The 18,824-nt window shown below is 42.7% G+C and overlaps 1 protein-coding gene across 1 annotated transcript; it reads left to right on the top strand.

The window, feature by feature from the left end:
• The first annotated feature begins 17,516 nt into the window (after positions 1-17,516).
• LOC6565299 (E3 ubiquitin-protein ligase KCMF1) lies at positions 17,517-18,391 on the top strand. Its single transcript, XM_001991037.2, has 2 exons — positions 17,517-17,539; positions 17,621-18,391. Exon 2 carries the CDS (start codon positions 17,629-17,631, stop codon positions 18,265-18,267), a length of 639 nt encoding a protein of 212 aa, XP_001991073.2. The 5' UTR covers positions 17,517-17,539; positions 17,621-17,628; the 3' UTR covers positions 18,268-18,391.
• Positions 18,392-18,824: the final 433 nt, after the last annotated feature.

The following is an 18,824-nucleotide window of genomic DNA, read 5'->3' as shown; positions in this document are numbered from 1 at the left end:
TAATTAAGGCGACACATTCTGCCAGGATGTGCATCGAGGATTCCTCCTCTCTTTCACAAAACCTGCGGAGATCGCTACATCTGGCTTGTCGGAGTCCTACTACCTCCGACCAGCTATGATGCCGTCTCTGTCTCTCCTCGTTTCTAAGTTCCAGTCGTATAGTGTGTCTCCCTATGCCACAATACGGTTCTGGTCCTGTTAGGGGCCTTTCTGCCCCCATTCTAGCTTGCTTGTCAGCCGTCTCGTTTCCCGCTATGTCCCTGTGACCCGGGACCCATCGTAGGGTGAGCCTGTTGTGAGTCCCGAGCAGGTCTAGCTTTGAACGAATTTCATGGACTACCTTCGATGTTATCTTAGTCCCCATTATAGCTTTCAATGCTGCTTGACTATCGGATAGGATGGATATATCCGTATTCCGATAGTTACGTTCTATGTTGATGTCCGCACATCTCCCTATCGCACACACCTCAGCCTGAAATATGCTGGTGTGCGTTCCCAGGGATTCATGGTAAAATACCCGAGGACCCACCACTCCAAGGCCGGTTCCCTGATTCGTGAGTGATCCATCGGTGTACCATTTTACGGTGTGCGGTTTAATGGGATGGACTTCATCCAGAGTTGTACATTCCCTTTTACTACTCATATGAACTGCGAAATTTCGCTCGAATATGTATTCGGCTACCATTTCGTCCCTAGGTTGCATCAGCAGGGGCAGTTCGTTTTAAAGGAGTTGGGCATCTTTATGGCTTAGGATATGGTTGCCCCCAACTCCTTCTGCTGATATCCTGAGAAGCGTAGCTTTCTGCTTGAGCCTTATGATATGGTGGAGTGGTGTGAGCTCCATTAAGGCTTCAAGGGCCATTGTAGGACAGGTGCGCATAGCTCCTGTCATACATACGCAGGCCATTCTTTGCAACTTTTGGAGTTGTTTCTTCACGGTGATCATCCGTGCCCATGCAACCACCCCATAGGTTAACATGGGTCTTACTACCATCAGGTACAGCCATCTTAATATCTTTGGTGATGTACCCCATGACTTGCCGGCAATACTACGACATGTATAAAGCACCCTGGAGCACTTTAATATCGTGTTTTGCACATGGGTACCAAAGTTAAGTCTGCTGTCAAAAGTGGCTCCCAGGTATTTGACCTCCCTAATTGTTTCTAGTAGGGTCCCTGAGAGCCATATTTGTCTCATCCTCTGTAACTTATGTCGTCTGGTAAAGGGGACGATGACTGTTTTCGTAGGGTTTAGGTTGAGTCCAACCTCCCTACACCAGTCATACGTTATCTTTATCCCTGACTGGACTATGTCACAGAGTGATTGTTCAAATTTGCCTCGCGCTATGATAACAATATCATCGGCATAACCTTGACATTGAATACCACTGTAGGCAAGTCTGTTTAGTAGTTCGTCTACTAACAGACTCCAGAGTAGCGGAGACAAGAGATGTGTTATCAAAGGCACCTTCTATACCTAAGAAGGCGCACAGTGCTACTTCCTTATTATCAATTGCTGCACTCAAAGTACGTCGCAGCTGATAAAGTGCTGTGTCCGTGGACCTGCCTACTCTGTATGCATGCTGCATTGGGTGCAGCGGCCTTTGCTTAAGCAAAGTGCTTCTGATTTTATAGTCCACCAGCTTTTCCAACGTTTTCAGTAAAAACGATGTTAAGTTGATGGGTCTGAAGGACTTTGAGCTGGTAATGTCTTTCTTCCCTGCCTTGGGGATGACGACTACCCTAGCTCTTCTCCATGCGCCCGGTATGTATCCGAGGGCTAGTCTACTTACTAATGCTTTCCTAATACGGGAGAGAAGTATTTCTTGTCCCGTTTGAAGGAAGGCTGGCGATATGCCGTCCATTCCAGGGGACTTATAGGGTTGGAATGTTCCAACTGCCCAATTAAGTCTCTCCCTTGAGACTGTCGACTTGGCGCATGCCCAGTCGTCAGTTGACGGCCTGTATCTACTTTCCCTCTCGATAGCCTCTTCCTGCAGGGGTGTACTTCCTGGGAAGTGTGTCTCGAAGAGTAATGATAGTTTCTGCAGATCAGTGCTCGTAAAGGAGTTATCCCCACGCTTCAGTGCTAAATTCGCATCAGGCGCTCGTTTCGCCAGTGCTCTATGGAGCCTGGCGCCTTCGCCTGTGCTAACTATGCCTTTGCAGAAGTTTCTGTAATTCTTCCGTTTGGCCTTCCTTATCTCCTTATTATAGGAGGTCAGGCTCTCACGGTACTGCTCCCATATTCCGTCCCTCTTTGCCTTATTGAAGAGACGACGTGTCGTTCCACCATGGGGCATCTTTTTCCATGTACTTTTTCCCTACCGGGCAGTTATCCTCAAATGCATTGGTTATGCATTTATTGAGCTCACCAATAGCCCTGTCAAGCTCTAGCGGCCTTCTGGGTATACCAGACAGCCCGTTGGCTAGGGAAAGTCCTAGGGTCGACTTATACCCTTCCCAGTTGGTTTTTCTAGGGTTGCGACTTGGTGTGCTACCATCCGTATTTAATTTTAAATTAAATAGGATAGTCCTATGATCAGACATGGATTCCTCTTGGGAAACATGCCAGTCCCTAAGGTGAGGCTTTAGGGACCGATTGATCAGGGTGATGTCTAGCACCTCTTCCCTGATCTTGGAGACAAATGTCGGTGTAGATCCGACATTACCTAGTTCTGGATTATATTTGAAAATAAAATCAGTTAGGCACTCACCCCTTAGATTGATGTCACTGCTGCCCCATATAGTATGGTGCGCATTGGCATCGCATCCGATGAGCACCGGAATCTTCTCTTTCCTGCAATACTCCACCAGCTTCTCCATCTCAGGTGGTGGGCAGGGTGCAACCCCTGCGAAGTATGCGGATACGATAACCATAGAGACCGCGCTGCCCTTGGTGTACACCAGTATGGGAACGCAGTCTCTAGTCATGAATTCTGAAAGGATAGATCCTTACCATGATACAAGCTCTGGGTGCTGGATCTCTCCGATCCCAGATTACCTTTGAGTCGGCTGTAAACAGGCCCTTGATGCCATTGTTCACCCACGGCTCCTGTACCAGGGCCAGCCCAAGGTGTTTGTTGGTAAACATCCTTGCTAAGACCACCGAGGCTGCCTTAGCTCGGTGGATGTTTACCTGATCTACTTCTGGGGATGCTCCAGCTGACACGGTGAATGGGGTCCGGAGCCGTCTCCGTCACCGCTGCTCGCCATAGCGACGTCAGTTGCAGCTGCATCCAGCAGCTCCTCCTCCAACTCCTGCGAGGACATGGGGATGTCCCCCAGCATCTATCCCGACCACCAGGAGGGCTCCTCCTCCTTCGTTCCTCCTGGAGATCACCTTCCAGGTGTCGGTCTCGATCCCGTTCTGGCTCCTCAGCAGAACCAACAGGGATTCGGTGGACCGATCTGCACTCCTGGGACAGTACAACGTGATGCAGTGGGGCGACGGTATGTCGTCCCCCACCTTGCACTCAAGGGGCACGCCCTTCCATGATTGTAGCCTCGGCGTTGCGGTCCTCAGCCAATCGGCCGAGGTCTCATCGAAGCACTCAATTACCAGGAATCCAACCCGGAAGTGAATGAGACCACGACATCTTCACCAGACGCAATGATTTCGTCAATGATGGCCTCTTCCAACACAGATAAATCTCCGTGACTGAGCATGACCCGTGGGAAATCCACGGGCAACACGGTCACCTTTACCTTCTTTGCCATATCTGCGTAAGACAGGCGAGGCTCGGTGGGTGTCGGCGAGCTGGGCTTCGTGGCCGCTGCACGCGATGTGCTTGGGCGCAGGTCCAAATTTCCTGCCCCATTGTTCTTCAGTACCTTTGCCGCTGCCGAACCGCGGGCAACGCCCACAACCTCCGGGCACATCCTCTTGGGGGTGGCCACCGGTGGTGTGAGATTGTTGCTACGCCTTTTCAGAGCTGGCGTAGGTGCTGCAACGTCCTCCCTGGGCTCTTTGGCCTTTTTCAGGGCTTCATCAGGGGTGAGTCCCTGCTGGAGATACCGAAGGTACCACTTGACCCTAGAACCGCAGAGATTTCTCCGGTTTAGGTCATCCAGCCCACCGGGTTGACCCCTTGGTGGTGGGAACTCTCCCTTCCTTTTTGAGCGCTGGGCGCCTTGCTTCGCGGCGTTCGGTGCTGGGAGCGGTGGTCTGGGTGTACCAGCCATCGCTCTCCCATGCCTCACAGCCGGAGTTCCTTGTGTCTGTGGCACTCTCCTGTTTGTTGCTGGAGCAGCACGGTGTGGAGGATGGTCTACCACACAAGAGGGTCGTTCCGCATCAGAGGCATGACCCTCCAACTGTCTTGCGACAAGCTCCACAGGGAGATCCTGCGGTATTTTAACATATTGTTCTTTTTTCATGGAATCCCACGAGCTGCGGAGAAATATGTGTCCGCCCGGGCAGAGATCCGCAATACCCGGGTAAGGCTAAATTAGAACAGGCGGTCGACATTTGCCTGAGCTCACCGTTAGAGACTGGGCTAGTTTTTGATCCGGGCCCCCAGCCAGGCTGACTCTCGGCACGGTTCGAATAACGCCTTAGTCCGGTCCGGAGTAAGAGGAAGGGATAGGATGTGGTGGGTAACTATGTGGGGAGATACGGGGATGTTTGAGGCTATACTGTGGAAGGCGGCAACACAAGCGCCTTGTCGGTACGATCAACATTATCGCACCCGCTGTTTGTCCGGGACTGCTTATTTACGAGAAATCTCGTATTATTCGCAGCGAACCTCCCCGAGGGAGGCCGTTCGCTATCCGCAACCCGCGACCCGATTGGTGGCCTAAGCTCAGCCCCATCCGAACCATAACACAAGTTCTTAGACCAGGAAGTTACCTTTAATGGTGAGCTAGTTTCCAATAGTAACTGTGACATATATCAGTGATTATGACTGTAAATGAGATGGTAATTTATTGCTGCAACTAATCGATAATAATAATTAAGCTTTCTTTTAAATGCAATTATATACTTAATCATAGCAATCAAAAGGATGAAATCTTTAATTATTCGTTGCTGGCTCTTTCTCTCTCCTTAATTTCCAACATACATTATTTAATGTTACTGGACTTTGATAAAAAGAGATAAAACCGTCCGATAATAAGCGAATATATTCGATATGTGGATATTTAATTCTATTGCTCTCTCTCTCTCTCTCTCTCTCTCTCTCTCTCTCTCTCTCTCGCAATCTCTCTCTGTTCCTTTTATCTTCCTATCTTACCCTTATCTATCGCTGTCTCTGCTTCTCTACATGTGGGTCAACTGCACACATACTCACACACATACTCACACACATGTACGCGATAATCTCTCAAGCTCAAAATAATAAATAAATTGTAATCGAATGAAGAGAAGTTTTTTGTATGTATGCAAAATGATTTGCCTAAAGTAATTGAACTTAAAATCATGGCAAAAGGAGGAACAAGTTCAGATATGTTTATTTAAATCCGATTATTATTATAAATAAGTTCCCCTTTTAACATATATATATATACATATGTGACTATTGAATAAAATGCTATATAAGCTATAATTTTCGAATTTTCTCAATACACCCGATTTTCTAAATAAACTTAGACCATTTTCTATTGATGCCGGAAGCTCAACTAAAAATAATTATATTTGCTAGCAGACTTAATGCAGCGCCATTTGGCATGGAGTGCGATTTTATTTTGAAACAAATTAAGTTAATGGCATTTGAGCAACAGTCCAGTCAATCAATAGCAGCCGCTAAATAAAATGACGGATGACCCAAAATTGTGGTGCTGTCATATTTTATACGTCATATGTCAGTAGTTGATATAGTGCACCAGTAGTGCATGCTGAATACATATTGTATGAATATATATTGAATTTGGGATATATAAATAAATGGATATGGCATTCCAATACAAGTGACACTCATTTAGTGGGAGGCCATCGGTTGAATCGAATGGAGTCCAGCTTATTGTAGGGCGATGTGAACAATATTTTTATGTGCGTCCATCGCGAGTATTATGAATGCTTGCCAATGTTTTCCCATTGACTGTCATGTTCTATACTGATTATCTAATCCACGACATTTCATATTGAAAGTACTTGTCTAAGGCAGCTTAAGTGCATTGCGTCAAATTCAATCTAATTTACTATGTTATAGCTGTTTATATGACAACACTGCATCTTGTCGCATGGAAACAGGTATTTATCTTCAATTGGGTTCCAAAATAGATATGGAAATACTTTCTTAAAATGTTCACATTTCATCAATATTATGTCAGGTGTATATAAATGTCAATTTGAAGGCTAGATCATTGCGATTGTTGGTTTTATTGCTATCGAGAATCGATGTTTATCGATATTCACGAAACGGGGTCAATTATCGATAAAATTAAAGACGAGAGCCCATATATTTCAATTCTGAAGTCCCTTTCATTTATAGTCACTGGCCTCATGGTTAAGTCAACTCGGCTGTGGATGTTGATTTTTTAATTGGTTCGGGGCATAGAAATCATCATCGTGTGGAATCCAGATACTGTTTCTAACATACATGCATCCTTCACACTAATTAAATAGACACCCAAACAATAATATAGCTACTATATTTTGATATGCCACTTTCTATATGAACATTAAATACTTAAACATTAAGTGCACAGTTGAAGCTTCTAAGTTTTTCATTTTCAACTAGTCTCTGTAAATAAATAAATAAAAATATTTGTGTTACTTACAGTAACGAACGAACAAAAACTTTAATTTAATTTTATTTTTTATTCACTTTTCATGTGTGCTAATTTAATTAAAATGCTTGAGTATATTTATTCATGCATTCAGTGAAGCTGACTTGTATCTCCTTGTCACATTTAGTTAACTAGTTTCACACACCAAATCACACATGCTTTGACTTTGTCTTTCCTTTTCTTTGTCCCTTTCTATTTTAGCAGCTTGCTTGTAAACATTGAGCCATACAAGTTAATTTCCATTTGGTGAAACATTAAGAGCACCACAAAAAACAATGTGAGATGGAAGGCACAGGGCGTGAGGCGCCGCGTGCTTAGTTAGTTAGTTGCCCCCTTCTAGATTACACCCACATTTTTGCTGGTAATGTAGCTGGACTTGGCAGCTGGAGCTGTTGGTTGTCCTTTCATTTCTGGCCTGGTCTGGTTGTCATGGTCAGCTTCGTTGCTTTTGTACAATATTTAAAAATTCTTTTGTGCTGCGTTTATTTCTTGTTCATTGCCATATTCGCTTGGTGCGCTCTTTTTTTGTGCTCGCTGGCGCATTTTCATTTAGTTTGCATTATGTTTTAAATTGCGGCACTTGGGGCAGGACTTACACACACACACATAGCGAGCGAGAGAGAGATAGAGAAAGGGGGAAAACTTAATGAGCTTCAGCAAAACGTGTTGCGCTTTGTCCCTCTGCATCTTTTCGCATCAGTCTCAGAGCACAGCACATTTGTGTGCGTTCTGTGTGCGGTTTTTCGGATTTTTGGCTACACCATCACTAAGCAGTCAGACCTCCAGCACCATCAGCACCGCCAGCACCGCCAGCACTACCAACACCACCAGCAATGCTCTGTCGACTGGCTGACATCAGAAAGCATCTTCATTTGCTCATGCTGCGGATTTTAAAGTGCTTGTCGGCGACACAAAGACGAGTCCTTGCCCACGTCGCGACGTCTACACTTAAGTCGCTGGAGCCCTTTTAGCGACATTCAGAGCAGGCAGCTTATGTCAACATGCGTGCAAACGTACTTTAAGCATATCATCAAATAAATAACAAACAATAACTTGAACGCGAAATCCAACAGTGGATTTAGCGAGCGATATAAATTTCTATTCAAGGGGCAAAACATGTATAAGCAGAACACACAAACGCAAACAGGCTAACAGTGCGACAGATGGAGAGAGAGAGAGAGAGAGAGAGAGAGATAGAGAGAGCGATAGAGAGACAGAGAGAGAGAGAGAGAGAGGAGTGAAGGGGAGAGAGAGTGAACTAGGCTCAAAGTATCGTTGCAAAATCGTTATAATAACTAATAACTGCTGAGTTTCATGCGGATATTTTGCTAAGCAAAAATGCTTTGATACAATTACTATTCTTTCGAGCGATCGTTCAATGGCAGATATAAGTAGTAGAAGTAGTAACTGATGAACTTAGTTAAAATAGCTCGTTAATCAAAAGATTTGTTTATGCAAGTACTCATTCCTCGACCGGTAGAGAGCAACTTCGTGATAGTGTAATCTAATCCTGATGATTATGTGTCCACATGTAAGGAGCATAACAGCGAGCATACCTCTTGGATTTTGTCCGAATATCTTGTTAAATATACAAGCAATTTTATTTCGTTCATATGGCAGATATATTGCCAATAGCAGACGAAAATGGCCATATCGAAGCGGCTAATGATACTAATCAAGATTAATGCGCTACAAACTTCACATCAAAATTAGATATCCCTTGCAGGGGTATCAAAGGTATTATTTGTGGAAATCGGCTTAGGTTTGACAAAGTTATGCAGAATTAAAACGTTTCAACCCGTGAGATAATCAAATAAATTGAAAACTCGTACAAAATCATTTAGCAATGATTATCTCCAAATCAATGAAATAGAATTATTGAGATTTAAATATGCAAACAGCTTTTGCCACAGTGATTTTAAACATCGAATGATGATCCAAATGATCCCAAAACAAGCATGAAAATAGTCCTTGCTCAGATGTGCTTATAAAGATGCATACGTATGCACATACATATACACGTATACACATATATATATATATATATATATATATGTATATATATATGTATGTATGTATATTACATATATTTATGTATGTATTATACGCATATACAGTTAACGTAGCGGAAGTCATAAACAATTTTTATGTTTTCACATTTCAAGTGAAATTCATTTCGCGTTTTTGTTATGGCTGCTGCGCTTTATGGATTTCTTCTTCAGCTGCTGCTGTTGTATCTGCTCCTGCTTCTGTTTCTGCTGCCTTTTCTTACATGACCACAATATATAGCCATCCATGGGCCATATAACTGCTCGTAAGTGTGTGTGTGTGTGTGTGTTAGAGTGTAGCTGTGTGTGTAGACCATATCTGCTACAAAGTGCGCGTATGCTGCTGAGAGCATTTTTAGCCGACTTCAAATTTGAATTCAATTGTGAGTGGAGTTTAGTTGAGGTAAGTTTAGTTTAGTTCAGCTCGCAGTTTTTGTCAGGTGAATTATAAACTAAAATCGCGTATACTTTATTGAACTCACACCCGTGACACCTGCCACTTGGCACCTGCCATCTGACACCTGCAGCATTTTATGCCAAATGAAAATAAAAGTGCCGCGCAGCAACAACTTTTGCCATGCAGCAATTCAACGGCTCGCAAGTAGCTTAAAATTAACAATTTTACCACTTTTTTTTTGCGCTCACAAGCAAATTTGTTTTATCCCTACGAAAAAATGTACACTCAGAAAACAATATACTCTGATATTTGTCAAAAGCAAGTCTGCGTTTTTTTAAATAAATATTTTTTTCTGAATGCTAGAAATGCGTTATAAAATAACATAAATAAAATTCCTACGTGTTTTGTTTATATTTGATATATTATTTTGCCTTTTATATAATAGTATTCTAAGAAATACAGAAACAAAGAAATTAAATAAAATTTATAAATATATGTATATTTGCATCTCCAAAATAAAAATAAAAGTTCAAAGTAGTTTTGTAGCTGCTGTGACGTACATTTTTTTTCCAAGTGCACCCACCCACACACACACACACACACATAGCAACACTCTCGCCTCAATACGCGCTGCAAGTGGCAACCACTTAAGGTTAGAGCATAATTTTTGCGTCCCAAATTGATGCCCGTAATGAGCTTAAATGGCTCATGACACATATTCGCCTGTGGCAGCGGCAAACTGCACGACACCAAGCCCAGCAAGCGAAGCAGCACCTCAGCATTATGAATTTGCCTACAGTTTTTGGCAAATGGCTCGACTCGGCGTGGCTTTTTATTGTTGTTGTTTCTGCTGCTATTGCTATTTCTGTTTCCCCTGTCGCCTGTCCGTTTAATATGTGGCATTCTGCTTACCGTATCTGCTCTCTTCCTGTACAGTGTACAAGTCTACAGTGCACACCTTTAGTAGCTGTTGCCATTTTAAAGCTCACTTTTTTATCGCCCGCTTTTTGCTAGCTCAGCATTTGAGCGGTATTAATTTGGCAGCCCTATCGCTGGCTGGGCTAACTAACTATTTGGCCACGTTACCGTAACAGAAACTTTGGGATGAAGAAAGAATATATACATATATATAAAATCAGACAGTCATGATAAGCTGTTTGTTTTTAGCGAGAAAGACTAATTTTCTTTACTTTTCCACCAGCCATTGTGATTTAATTATTGCATCAGCTAGTTATGCTATTATTTCTCTATTAATCAGCATAACACAGAGCCATCCTTAACTTTGAGTAGCCAAATTCTGACTTACGAATTCTTGATCGAACTATGTCCAATACAATATATAATCTTCGACTTATGTACGTCTATAGACGAAGGGTGCTTTTCTTTTCTTATAATAAGCACATGCAATAAGCAACCAAGCCAACTAAGCATAATGCTTGGCAAATAAATATTTCACTATTGTAGTGTAAAATGGGATTACACCAAAATCTTGCTTTGGTTCGGACTCATATCAAATTTGACTGCTTCCAAGCAGTTAAAGTTTTATATCAGCATTCTGTAAGTCGAACTATTTTTTTAATATATTTTATTTCGATAATACAATCAATAATACACATAAAATACAGAAATTAAGTATATAAGAGATACAATTAATAAAATATATGTTTTGGACCGATTTGGAAATTGTGATTTAAGTAGTAAAACTTTGTGTATTTGAAGTGTATGGCATATTCGGCATCTCGATGAATATTTGCTGCTGCCATTCATTTTTGTTGCTCTGCCCTGAGCTGGCTGCGATAAGACGCGCTCGTATTATCTGCCTGAAAACATACACACACACGCACGCATTTCGGTCTAATTGGTTTGGTTGCGTTCGATTTGAAATTCGATTAAAAGCCGCCGCGACACGATTACCAATTCCTGCACCTATTCCCCGAGCCAATTACATTGGCTCCCTGCGATAGATGACGCAACGCAGAGAGCAGCATCAGCATCAGCAGCAGCATCAGCAGTAGCCGCAGACAATGCGTCTTATGTAGCACCCGGGATGAAAGCCAACCAAGCCAGCTCTGGACCAGAAATTGGTGAGCAACAGGATGAAGCAGGGGAGGCAGACGGAGGCAGACGGCGGCAATGGATGCTGCATTTTAGGCTTAATCGTTGTCCTGGCTGACAAGGATACAATTGCGATTTTCTGCTCTTTTAGGTTGAGCATTTGAGGAGAATTGCCGACGGGTCTGCTGGTCGGCTGGATTGGATGGTCTCTTCTCTTGCCTTAAAGCGCCAGCCAAAATACCTGGGCAAATTTTGTTTATTTCGATTTCATTCCATGGACAGTGGACAGTTGACAGTGGACAATGGACAATGAACAACGGCCACTTGCGGTCAGCCACGCGGCCGCATCGACGCGTCGTTGCTGTAATCAATTGCATGCGGCTATTTTCGAGGCGACACGGCCAGCCAGCCAAAAACAACAAAAGCGACAACAACAACACCAACAACACCAGCAACATCAACAACAACACACCGAAGCAAACGAACGGTGAACAATGTATTGATGATGACAACGCTCGGCATCACCTGCCGCCTCCCATCGCCCACCACAGAAGTTACCCAATGCTGTGACCTCATAATGAAACATTCAACGATGCAAATTGCAACAAGCAGGCAGGAAAAAAGAAAGCGATGAAGAATGCTTTGAATGAGTTTGCCCAAATAGGAGGTACCCTAACAGCAGCTGTGAAATTCACACACACAAGCATTTATAGAGCCTAAATATCAAGCTCAGACAACCCTCAATTGAGGTGCTCATAAATTGAGATTCCAGGTGACATATTGGCCTCGTTGGATCTGTTCCACTTATTGCCAAGTGAACATTTCAAATTGAATCGTCAATTGATGCTGATCAAGAATATTTGCATACTTTACGGGAACTTTGACAAAAATATACAGGGTAGTTTGGGGCAGAGCAGAGAGCAGAGGATGTTAAGCGAATCGGATAATTCGAACCACGACCAAAGGCAAGTCGTAAAGTAATTAAAGAAAATGCATGAGAGTAAAGCTGGCTTATTGCTGTCGTATACTCAATGCTCAATGTTCAATACTAAATGAATGCCAGCGAAATTGCAAGTGAATGCCTCGAAAACTGGGATACGAATGAAATCCAAAAGGTCCTGGTTGAGGCAATCAGGTGCGTGTGGGAAGGCCATAAGGGCAATGAGAACGCAGGGCTCATATTGTGAATATAAATGCACATTTTACACAATGTGTTATAATATTTATAGGTGCCCATGAAATGCAGATGCAATTGAAATGAACTTTTCGAATCTGGCAATTAGTCAAGCGATGCAGCTAAGGATTATTGTGTGTGCACTCAAACAAGGCAATTGATTTTGTATCTATTCATATTGCTCGTGAGTAAAACACGTTTAATTACAGTTCAAATTAGTCGAGGTGATGAGCCAAGGGACTCGCAAGCCAACCAATTTAATTTAATAATTTCCAGGCATGCATATTCCCATATAGCTTAAATCTACGCTTCAGAGCATTATATTATTTTTGTTTTGTTTTTTTTATGATGACAATAAAATGAATGTCTTTTATTAACAGTCGCTTAGGTGTCCTTTACTTTGGGGGTAGCACTTAATAATACAATTATCACAGCATATTTGCACTTGCTATGAATGCACTCAGTGCGCACTCACGAATTAATCAGAGAAGTCAAGTTTTCAATTAGGCTCATTAGCAAACAGCAGACACAGTCACAGACAAATCAAAAGTTGAATATGAATGTCTGGCAATGGATAGTTATATAATTTCCTAAGTGGCGTCGTCATCCTTGGCAACCACATTATTTAAATTTTGAAAAAAAAACAAACAAAATAAAAATCCACAATATGTGAGTGTGTGTTAGTGTGTGTGTTTGTGTTTGTGCTCGGTTTCAGACACCGCCTGATGACAGTGCAACGAGGTGACGGCGATTAAGCGAACATAAATCAAGCAACGACAAGCGATTGGCGGCAGGAGGTGCCATGGGTAGTTGTCGTAGTGGGGCTATCCGGGGTTATCAAAGGTGGGGGGCAAGTAGAAAGGGAAACGATGTTTGCCAATGGCGATGGCAAAAGTTGCAGTCGCATAAATTAATCAGCAATGTTGCTCGTAATCGTAACAAATTGTTATTAATTTTCTCGCCATTTTGCCAGCCCATAATTAAAGTAGCGCATATGTGTGTGTGTGAGTGTCTTTGTGTGTGCGCTGTGTGTGCGATGTGTGTGCGATGTGTGTGCGATGTGTGTGCGATGTGTGTGCGATGTGTATGTGTGCAAATAAGTGTCGTGTAAACGATTGCAATCCAAAGCAATCAGTGCGTAAGCAATACTATCAATTGCGCAATGGAAAGCCATAGTGCTGTCGTTGGAAATGTAGTCGTTAAATCAACAGAAGGAAATATCACTCACACACTCACACACACACACACACACAATCATACTGACAGGGATGCGTAATTAAGATCGATTAAAATGCTGCCGTTGGCTGCAGTTCAACTTAAATCTTTTTGAGTTTGCGCTCTAAAAACAATCAAGCAATCGCAAAAAAAATTAAACAAATTGATCATTGCTAGTAACAGTGCTGAAAGCAGCCTAAATAGCATATATGTATGTATATATACATATATGTATGTATGTATCTAGACATGTAGCTGTATTAATATTTCAATTTGAATGAGTTGACGTGGGCAAGGGAAAAGTTTTGTGGCATTGAGGGAGGGCGAGGTGCGAATGTAGGTTGGCAACTGCTGGTGTGCACAAACCAAAAGAAGACTAAATAAATTACAAGCAATAAGGAACTTTTTCATTCATAAGCGATGCGCTTAAAATGCTTTACAGCATACAAAACAAACTACAAACTTAATAGCAAAACAATGAGCTCCTTTGCCAGAGTATAAACAATTGCTAGTTCTATGCGTCTGCCACATGAGACATTCAATGTGTGTGTGTGTGTGTGTGTGTGTGTGTTTGGGAGTGTGAGTGTGCATGTGTATGGCGGTTGCGAACGTAACGACCATCATTTGTTGCAAAATGATGTATAATTTAATACCCGCAAAGCTAACTCCCAAATGGCAGTTGCTTCTCTCGCTCTTTGTATGTATGTTCGTGTGTGTGTGTGTGTGTGTGTGTGTGTATGTTGTGTGTGTGTGTTGTGTGACCTCCAAAACAAGCCAAAGCCAAGCAAAGTCAACGCGCACTTGTACACAGTGCAAACACACTCACACACAGAGGCGAGCCCTCTCTTTCTCTCTGTCTCCCTCTCTCTTTCTCTCTCTCTCTCTCGAATACAATTCTCATACAGTCGTCAGCCCGCATCCGGCGTCTGGGTTTTGTGACTCCGTCTCCACCCTCGCCACCGCCTTCGCCTCCGCCACGGACCACTAACGCGTCCCCAATGGCCAGCCAACAAAAACCGGTCATGTGAGTGTATAAAAAAAGGCATTGTAACCAGCAACAACAGCAAAAGCTACAACAACAAAGTAAAAAAAGAGCCTAGCAGTCCGTGCATTTAGTAGGAAGCCGTCGACGACACGTCGTCGCTCTTTGTTTGCCTGTCGTTGCCGCCGCTGCTGCTGCTGCTGTTGCTGCTGCTGCTGCTGCTGCTGCGAACTGAACTGGAAGCTAAAAGCTAAAAACCGAGAGCTGAGTGCCAGGAGAAACATGGGAGTTTGGCTAACGCGCCCGGCGGTTGTTTAACTCGAGTGCTGCACATAATTCATGTGTCCACTCGCTATTTTTCGTTGGTGCTGATGTTTTTGTTGTTCTTCTTGCTGCTGTTGTTGTCGGGCGACATTGTTATGCTGGCCGTGTAAAAACGCCAAAAACAAAAGCGAAGCCCAAAAACAAACGCAAACGCAAACGCAAAACTCGCCCCATAACCCCACACACTCGAAAAAAAAATATGTATATGATTTAGCATCGGGAAAAGAATTTACCTATTTCTAATTTTTCTTTTTTTTCTCAATATAAAGCATATTTGTTAAGAGTACAACACTTTTATAGGATATATATAATAAATTTTAAAATAGTTTCTAAAAAATAACATAAAGATTCGAAAAATATTTTCGATTTCCAGGGGAATTACATAAATTAATATTTGTAATTATGGTTCTTTGTTTTTCCGAGTGCAAAACCAGACAATTTGAGCACAATGCCAAAAACGTGGCTCAAAACGTGGCAGCTTATATGCCACTATTAGTGAGTGCTCTCTGCGTGTGTGTGTGTGTGTGTCACACACCCGGACACAAAATAGATTACTCAGTGTCGCGGCACTCTATCACATCAGGTCCGAGCCGACACCCACGCGTACCACAGCCAACTCCCAACTTGAACTGGCTTGCAAGGTGCCTGCCAAATTGACTCCACAAATGGAGCTTGAGAAGAGCGCGGAAGTGGGGGTGGGCTAAGAGTGGGAGTAAGTGGTCAAAAAGTAGTACAGCGAATAACACGTTTAATGATATGATAACCATAATAAGTAGTTTGGTATGAAATCTATTCCAAATGGAGAATTCTCCCACTCGCATTCGCAAATGAAAATATATTTGAAGTGAAAAATATTTGACGAATTACCGTCAACAATGTTGCCACTGATTCGATTGATGTATTGCAATAACCAGTTAAAATTTATTTAACGAATTCTTATTCGTCTGCTTTGCTAAGTCCGAAATCGATATCGATAAATATCGATAAATATGATGAAGTCATTTTATTTATTTGCTTATCTTAACGCCCCCAAGATGAAAACTTATAAGTTATTGCGCTATGCTCATGTGAGTTAAGTAAAATAATAAAAATGTTCAAATATTAATAAATAATAATGTTCATATATAAAATAAATTCATAGAATTCGCTATAAGAATATATACTCGTATATATATATGTACATAATATACATAATATAAAATACACACATATGAATATTTTCTAGACCCTAACAAATAAATATTATACTTGTGAGCAAACGAGTTTATTTATTTATTTTTTCAATTTACTTGCGGATTTAGGAATGTTTGTTTTTAATGCTATGCAATTGTAGAGGATAATACTGTTGACGATTCAGTAAGCTTTCGTTGTCCTCTCTCCCTCTCTCTCTCTCTCTCTCTGTCTCTCTCTCTCCCTCTCTCTCTCTCTCTCTGTCTCTCTCAATCTCTCGCCCTCTCATCACCATGCAGTTCGATTGGTATCTGCATAATTTAAACTCTTCCCCGCCAATTTGCGACCCGAGCCCAAAAGGGTTCGCACACAGATGGAGAAGCGAGCGGGGTCAGATGGTTTCGACAAACGCGAGAAATAAATAAATTTCATCGTAAGGTGGGGCATTGTGGGCTCCTGATATTCAGATATTGCTCCAGCTATCCCTTGCCCCACACTTCCGCGACTGTCAGCAGCAACAGGGCAGCCAACAAAACAGTCAAGTGACAGCAAAGTGCATTTTCACACATGTCACACAAGAGAACCGCCTCGCCTCGCCTCGCCTCGCCCCGTCCAGCCCCGCCCCACCGCGTCATCCAGCTGCCAAGTGTGGCAAGCATAATTTATGGCTTGGCGTTTATGGCTTTATAGCATGCGTTTGTCCCTCGCCATCGCCATCGCCATCGCCCGCTGCTTACTAATAGGCGTCTCCATTTGCAGTGCTAACGGGGGCAACTGGAGCCCCCGTAAACAGTGCCCCTCTCGCCACTAAGCCCTGCAGCACCACGCATCATGCTAATCAATAATATTTTTATATACTAGCAGTGTCGGGCTTTGTCTAATACTCTTGACTGCAATATTTTTGGCTGGCTGCTTTTAAGCTATTGACTTTAACACTTCTTTTTTATCGCTTTCCCTCTCTTCCTCTTGTTGGACCAATTTATGGCTCGGACCAACAAACACATCAGGAGAGTTACGTACGCAATTCTCGCATAGTCGCAAATGCATACATATATACATGAAAATTCATGTATTTCGGTGAATGTTTTGCATATTTATGACTAATGCACCTAAACAGCTGGGAACGATTGTTTGAGTTCGCGTTCGTCGCATGTACTTATATGAGAGGAGTAAAAGACAGTGTTGAGTCAATAATAGCATAAAATAAATTATCTTATTATAACTATCAATTACTTGCAGCGATTGACTAAAGCCAAGATAACAGTCATAGTCACAGTTACCATTGGAAACTAGCTCACCATTAAAGGCTCAAGTACTCAAATGGTCAGAAACAGAATCAAGAAAGCTTTGACAGCAGTTTTTTGTAAAGTGAAAGTCATTCCGAGAATAGTCTGGAGTCAGTCACTAAATCAATTCTTAATTTTGCAAAATATCAAAAACGGAGCGTAAGTAGCATATTAAAGCAGGACTATTTAAGGCACGGTGAATATAGGCGATAGTTAATTGGCTTACCTAAGCCCACACAGAAAACAGAATGGAAATGCATTGGAATGTGATTTGCGATGGATGCGAGGCAACCAAAATGGTGCACCACCGTTACAAGTGCTTGCGGTGCAACGACTACGATCTGTGCGCCGGATGCTATGAGAATAAGGTGGAAACGGGTACTCATAGCAGCACTCATCCGTTCCAGTGCCTGCTGGATCGTGCTGCACGCGAGCTATTCTTTGCCGGCGAAGAGATAACGGAGCTGTTCGCCGACAGCTTCACTTGCCCCTTCTGCGGCAAGATGGGGCACACCGACCAGGAGCTGGTGGAGCATGTGCAGACCAAGCATCGCAAGGACTCCACGTTGGTCATCTGTCCCCTCTGCGTTGCCGTCTCCCTGGAGCGCATACCACCTATCAACAATCTGGCTTGTCACGTCTCAATAAAGCATGCCAGTGGGTTTCAGTATGCTGCTTCTCCTGACAGCAGCCTCGAGTTGGATGTGGGCATTCCATTGGATACGGAGTACTTTAGTCCAAGCGAATACGATCCGGGTTCATTGCCAGGAGGATTAAACTCCCTCAGCGAGGTTAATTTCGATCCATGGCAGCCTCTTCCGAACCTCGCTTCACAACATCGCCTTGCGCGCCTTGAAGAGGACTCCGCCGAATCTGATCTTGACTAAGGAAGTATCGCTTGCAGCTTTTTTCAGAATTCATATTCATTCAATCATGCATTCAATGTTACACACACCCACGCCCCATTGTTGAATACTGGGAAACTGGTTTCAAAAAATAAAAAAAAATAAAGTTGAAGTGCGTCTCTAAATAGATTGTCAGACAGACGATAGCAGTGTCTGTTGCTGATCAATAATATTTATAGAGTTTGTTTGGATATAAATCTAGACGTAGATATTGAAATAGATATAGATATAGATTAAGCTATACGTATGCATATATCAAAATAAATAACAAATAGTGGAACATCTTATGTAGAATATTACTTACTTGTCAGTTTTGTTGTTGATTCAGTCCATTATCCACGGCGTAATGTCATATGCTTATGTACAAGTACTTTATTGTACCATCCATTATCCGCTTAAGGGGTTTTACGCACTTTACAACATATAATTAAAAGAAAGCCACAGCAAAGGGCATAAATTTGAATCCCCAAAACAAGCTGAAGCTCTACGACGATCAGCCCTCTTCCACCTTCTGCTCCGGCTAATGCTCTACTGCAGTT

This window comes from Drosophila grimshawi, unplaced genomic scaffold, assembly GCF_018153295.1.
Source record: "Drosophila grimshawi isolate 15287-2541.00 unplaced genomic scaffold, ASM1815329v1 contig_1006, whole genome shotgun sequence".
NCBI classification, from domain to species: Eukaryota; Metazoa; Arthropoda; class Insecta; order Diptera; family Drosophilidae; genus Drosophila; species Drosophila grimshawi.
Note: the sequence above shows the minus strand (reverse complement) of the source record. Positions and strands in the feature narration are given on the sequence as shown.

Bases quoted from the DNA above. Each gene is read 5' to 3' on its own strand.
- LOC6565299 (XM_001991037.2), top strand. From the start codon at position 17,629: ATGGAAATGCATTGGAATGTGATTTGCGATGGATGCGAGGCAACCAAA.